General features: G+C 51.5%; 1 protein-coding gene across 1 annotated transcript; it reads right to left on the bottom strand.

Moving 5' to 3' along the window:
* Positions 1-4,137: 4,137 nt before the first annotated feature.
* On the bottom strand, positions 4,138-5,732 carry CHAC1 (ChaC glutathione specific gamma-glutamylcyclotransferase 1). Its single transcript, XM_032188712.1, has 3 exons — positions 5,481-5,732; positions 5,348-5,383; positions 4,138-5,178 (listed from the first exon to the last, which is right to left on the bottom strand). Exons 1-3 carry the CDS (start codon positions 5,730-5,732, stop codon positions 4,747-4,749), a joined length of 720 nt encoding a protein of 239 aa, XP_032044603.1. The 3' UTR covers positions 4,138-4,746.
* Between the last annotated feature and the right edge of the window lie 583 nt (positions 5,733-6,315).

Genomic DNA, 6,315 nt, shown 5'->3' with positions numbered 1-6,315 from the left:
CTTGGTGGTGGGCTTCAACTACCAGCAGCTATCAGGTCTCTCTTCAGCTGTCAGCCTTGGGCCAAGCTGATCTCCAGGGGTTTTAACTGAAGATTCGTGGACATGTGCCCCATTAAAAGTGAGATGAGGGAGGCAAAAAGCAGCATAAACAGGAGGACGTAAGAGAGCAGTCTTTGTTCGTGTGTCCCCAGAGCAGCTAGCTCAGTATGGCTTGGGAACAGTGTGGTGTCCCCAGCTAGGAAAACAGCACCTCTGTGTCTCTGAACTTCCCTGACCTTCCACGTTATTTCAGTCTCATTCTCTGGAGTTCAAGGTACTGGCTGTGCTTCAGGAATTCAAAAGCATAAACACTCATCAGTTTGGCTGGCACTACTGTAAGATGAAAAGGGAGCTGGGAAAGAATAAAACACATCCAAAAGACAAACAAAAAGTACACGGGGTTTGTAAACACAGCATGTAGAGCTTCCACAGGGCTGTCCAGAATGCCCACTTCCCTCCTCCCTCCCTGTGCTCCTGCTCCTGATGCTGTTTTAAAGACACGTGGGACTTCTCTAATAACTTTAATACAGCACGTGAACTGGGGAGGCTTCTGCTCAAGCCAAGGCAACTTGTTAATAGGAAATTCCAAGCCTGCTGGGTGGTTGCTGCTTTTGCTGCGAGCAAAGCATAGTTTTTTCACAGCCTAACTGTAAATATGTTTCTTGTCCCTTCCTGTTCCTCCTGTGCCCAGGGGAGCACGTGGTGCTGAGCTGGGCTGCATGCTGCTGGTACATCAATGCCCGCTTGTATTTGGGGCTGCCCTTCTGTACGCCTGTCTGTCAGCTCTGAGCAACCCTTTGGGTCTGGTGCTGCTGACCTATGTGCTTTTGTGAACTCTGGCAGTGCCAAAATGAGGAGTCTGACTGGGGGGAGGTCTCCCAGCCAAGCTCTGCTCATTGAGCTGAACATGATATAAACGAGCTTCAAGTTCCGTGACGGACTTTCCAGGCTTAGGTTGACTTGTGGGTTTTGGCCATGGGCAGTGCTACCATTCTGGCACCGAGCTGCAAGGAACGTGTTACAAGGAGAAGCTTCAAAATACACGGGTGTATCTGCGTGTTTTGTGTTGAATGATTCAGGCTGGTTTATGCAAAGTCAGCCTTACCGACTCAACAGCCCCTCTTTCTTCCTTCTGGCACTGAGAGCCCACATCATCTCTTTGGTGGTCTTCGAAGCCTGTGCTTCGGAGTGTGTATGGAGCAGAGGTAGGTTTACAGCTTGGTGATGCTGTGCAGGGAACTGGCTCTAGAGAAACAGTGAGTTTTTCTTGTGTTTTTGCCTTCTCTGAATGCTTTTAATGTTTCTGAGTTTCTCTGTCCTGTTCCACGAAGGACTGTGTGCCCTGAGGAGTGTTTCATACACACGAAGGGCTGGATTAACAGTTGTTTTCTACTTTACTTAGCTGGCTGTGCCGTTGTGAAACAGCTGAGTTGGTCCTGCTGTACTCAAGGAAATGATGACTCAGGCCTGTGTTCCAGGGCTCTGTGGGAGCTCCTGGGCAAAAGAATGGAAAAGGTTGAAGAAAGGACTGAAATCATGTGAATTGTACTGGTTTTAGACTTGGGAAGTATGTGACAGTGCTTGTAAACATGTTTTTACTGCAACTGGGAAAGTTGGTTTATTATGTGAGGGGACCCAATAGGCATGAACTTGCTGTAGGGAATGCAGAGAAGAGGAAACTGCGGACGAGCAAGGAAGCCACTCAATATGGAAGCACCTCCAGGGATGTCCGGCAGCATTTTGCAGCTGCGGGCAGTTGTATCACCCACTGATAAGGTGAAGTGCTTTTCCCCAGACCTGTGGCAGAGCTGTCAGGAATTGGGGCTGTTTCCAGCTGAATCACACCCTGCTGCCCCTGTAGTGAAAGGGTAGGTTGGTGGAGAATTACATCTGTGCTTTAAATACTTAACTTTTCAAGGGAAGAAGAAACAGGAGCTGAAGGAACGTTCCCAGCACTGATGCGGTTGCTCACAAGCACTTGCTGCCTGCCACAGGCGGAACAAAGCATCTCTCCATGTGAAACAGTAATGCTGGGTGCTTATTGCACATCTGCTATTAATTCCTGTCTGCAATGATTTTGCATCTGAAAATTTGAAAGGGGTGAAGATTTTTTGTTTTGTTTTAGGTGGAGATATTTTGATATCTAACCTCAATCTTGTACTAATATGGGAGTGTTTCCCTGCTAATTAAGTTAATTCCTTTAACACTTTAATTTTCCAGCTGGCAGATACTAGCAAACCAGAGAGGCTGAAAAGCCAGGGAAGCAATAAGCTTTCAGACCATCCTGGTGAGGACCAAAGCAATTAAGAGCCAGGAAGATTGCAGCTGGGAGTGAGAACAGGGGGATTTCTCCCCAAAGCAGTGACTTAAAAATAAAAATAGCCAGTGGCTGCAGTACCACTTTCTCTCACAGGACATCTCCAGCTGTACACGTAAGCATCTCCAGAAAGGCATTGTGAGTTATTGCAAAGCTGTCTTATGGTCCCAAACAGAGGATGTTGCTCAAAGCAGCAAGGGCACATAATAAGGGCACTGCTGGCAGAAGCAGAGGTGAGAGCAGGCTTTCTGCTGCCTACGTTCAGCTGAAGGCTGACTCTGCTCTTCTGCAGCTGCACCCCAGGAGGGGAGATGCAGCTGCTCAGTTGAAGTGAGAGCCTCCGTGGAACAGGGAAAGTGTAGTTTTCTCTAGACTATTACCCCTCTGAAACATGCACCTGCCTTTAATTAGTGGTAAATTAAGTTGTTTCAGTTAGTTTTCACTCCCTCCCTCCTATCTTGAGATGGACAGTACAGGTATATACTGTAATCTGTGTGCTGGAGCAGCTGGTCACAAGAGAAATCAGGCAGAAGGGCAGCTGCCCATCACCCCTGTATGCAGCAACTGTGCACAAAACAAGGAAAAAAAAAAAAAACACCTCTCCTCCACTGCAGTCAGCAGAGCCAGCTGGGGGTGGCAGATTCTTGTCATTGCACTATTACTTCTTGGAAACAGCAAGGGTAAGTTCAACTCAGGCAAAAGGCCCTTGTCCTGCCAAGGGAGCATTACATTTCCGTGCCTGCTCTGTACAGTCAGGAGGGCTGGCTCGTTTGTTGTCAGCACTAGTACTCCAGAGTCAACAAGAGCTGGAAGCTGAGAAAATGACTGAACCCACTTTTCTTAAAGGGAAAGATTCAAATGTACATCTTCCAGTAGGTCCAGCTGAGGGAAGCTGCTCAGAAATAAGACAAAAAAAAAAAGGGGGGGGGGGGGGGGGGCTACAGCAGCATTACCAGCAAAGTTTAAAAAACAAAGACAAAACAAAAAAGCCAAGCACATTAAAAATCAGTATCAATTTGAAGTCACTAATTGAAAAAAGTACAAAAAAGTCATTTATTTTGTCAGTTTATTACTGGGCACAGCATCAGTTCATACATATAAGCCACAGTAATATAAACATTCCCTATTTTTATTAAAAAAAACATAGTATTTGGGAGGAGTCAAACATCCCAGAGGTCAGCTCTCAACAGCTCTCTTGCTGGTTGTAGTAGCAGCAGCAGTTTTCTTTCAAAATACTATGGATTTTAAAGCTGTGAGTATGTTTAAAGCTGAGAAGCCTGAGCTTGCAGCAGTACCTATGCTTCACGTGATAGAGCAGGCATTTCAGGAACTCCTAAACTTGCAAGTATGCTCGGTGACGGTCCTTTGCAGTCAAGTAAAAATGCACCTGACAGACTCAGTCCTAGGTGTGGAACTAGAACCCTCAAATGCTTCACCAGAAACCTGTGTTACCCTGAAGCAGAAGAGGCTTATCTAATACAGGGCTAGTTAAAGTGCTGCTGCATCCAGGCAGCTTTCCTCCAGATAGTACAGAGTTCCTACACAGACAGGACCATTTCTTATGAAGTCAGTAAAGTTTGTAGCAGCACAAGGTCAGTGAAGCTTGGAGAACAGCTTCTGTCATTAAAGCAGGCGTAGCTCCTCAGAAAACTGATCTAAAACTCAAAGGCACAATTGCAAGGTTGAACGTGGGCTACACACACCGAGTGGCACATAAGCAGGCAGTTCAGACATATCTCCTAAGGGGGGGATATGCAGTATAAATAAATACAACACAACAGTTTAGAAAAATAAATGCATTAGTGTGATCCTTTACAACATAAGGAAGTAGGATTCACAAGAGCCTACAGAGGCCACTTAAGGCAAGGTTCACTTAATATTGCACTGGAGTTGGTATGGGGGGGGTGGGGGGGGGGAAAAAGGGGGAAATTTGGCAGAACCTGCCCAAGTCACCACGACACAAACAGCTTTTTGCCTGAGGTAGAATTGCATATATACTGCTAAAACCCAGTCAAGTCCTGCTCAACTAGTCTTCAAAGTTAAAAAAAAAAAAGTGCAAAGTCAATGAGCCTCTTTCCCCTCTTAAGAAGATGAATGCTTCAGGTTTGACCCCCAAAAGCAAGTCTTAGAGCAAAGTTCCAACCAAGACCCCTGCTTCCCACCTGGAAAGCCGTGATGACTGTCTTGGTGCTACAAGTAAGGAGTGTAACAGGTCCTAATTGCAAGTCCTACAGCAAACACATTTTACAGCCCCTCCACTTCCTCCCTCCCCACCCATTTGCTAGCTTTCCCTTCATTCACTCAGTCTAGTGTATTTTTCAGAGTTAAGACTGTCCCTATTGTTTTTTCCTTATGTCCCTTTCACTGAAGCCCTGCAAGATGCTTTCATTTCAGCTCTTGGTCTTCTGAGGGACACCTGAAGTTTCTTCTAGGGTCTCCTCTGTGTGGCACATGCAGGGGAGGATAGAAATGAGAGCCTCTTCGATGGAGAAGAGATGTTTATCCTCTGCTTGAGGACAGAAGTAGCGCATGAAGTCTGCCAGTCTCAGCAAGTACTCTATGTTGTGGCCAGCACAACCGCTTGAGGCCATGATTTGCGCTGCGATGTCTTCTTCAGATGCTGGGCCGAGGTAGGAGGGGTTCTGGGGGGTGGCAATGTAAACCAGAGCCTGGATGGGCTCCTCTGCATCCTTGTCCTGCGGGTGGAACTTGACCAGCTTGGTGTCGTAGCCCCCCAGGACGGCCTCTCGCATGTTCAGGTACTGCAGCGACGCAGCGATCTGCTCCCCGCACACCTCGTAGGCGACACCCCACGTGCACGCCTGCAATGAAGACAGAGCAGGGAGGTCAGTTTGGGGCGGTGATGGAAGGGGGGCACATCCAGCAGCCCCCAGCCCGCCTCACCCGGGGGTCCCCACGAACCCAGGGCACCAAGGGGAGGGATGTGGTGGCCGAGCCCACCCGGCAGCCCCCATCCAGCACCGTACTCACCCCGCCATCCTCCATCAGCGTCACTACCCGGCCGGGCTGCGGGACAGAGCAGAGGGAGAGCCGTCAGCAGCCGAGCCCGACCGAGCCCCCCCCCGCCCCACAGCCGCCCCCCGGGGGCAGCCCCCTGCCTCACCGCCTTCTCGCTGCCGCGGTGGAAGGTGTCCCCCTGCCAGAAGCGCCGGCTGTAGCCGCGGATGAAGCCCACCTTGCGCGACGTGAACTCGAAGCCCGGCCTCCACACCAGCGAGCCGTACCCGAAGATCCACAGCGGCGGCTCCGAGGAGGAGGAGGAGGAGGAGGATGAAGGAGGAGGAGGAGAGGGGGGCTCGGGCTGCCCCTGGGGCCGGCCGGGGCACTCCTGAGGGCGCTGCGGGTCGCGCTTCATGGCGGCGCCGGGCGCTGCTGAGGCGGCACACGCCGCCGCCGGGTTTTAAAGGCCGGAGGGAGCCGAGCCCGCCCCGCCCCGCCCCGCACGGCCCCGGTTGGCGGCCGGGGCCAGCCCGGCTCGGCTCGGCTCGGCTCGGCTCATCCCGGCCGGGCTGCCCCGCGGGTGATGCAAGGCGGGCGGGGTGTTTCGCCGCGCATGGGGCAAAGCGGGGCGCGGGTTGCGTCAGGCGGGGAGCGGCGGCGGCCGTTAGCTGCCGGTGAGGGGGGCACGGCTCCGCCATGGGGCCGGCGCTAAACGGGTGAAGCAGCGGCTCCTGGCATCGAGGGAGCCGAGGGTCAGGTGCACGGGTGGGCATCGGCGCGATAAAATCCACATAAATTCAAGGAGGTGGTGCAGAACATGGCAAACCGAGTGCGTTTCCCCTGGTGCTGCAGCCAGGCTGGAGCGGGGGCTTGGGGTAGGTGCTGTGTGTTGTGGGGATGGGCCCAGGGCTCTCTGCCCTGTTCGGGTCATGTCCCGGACACCCAGCTGCAAACCGGCCTCGGGCAGGTCCTGGTGGCTCAGGAGGTGGGCACAAATC

Source organism: Aythya fuligula, chromosome 5, assembly GCF_009819795.1.
Source record: "Aythya fuligula isolate bAytFul2 chromosome 5, bAytFul2.pri, whole genome shotgun sequence".
Classification (NCBI taxonomy): Eukaryota; Metazoa; Chordata; class Aves; order Anseriformes; family Anatidae; genus Aythya; species Aythya fuligula.
The sequence above is the reverse complement of the archived record's forward strand: the minus strand, read 5'-3'. Positions and strand labels throughout refer to the sequence as shown.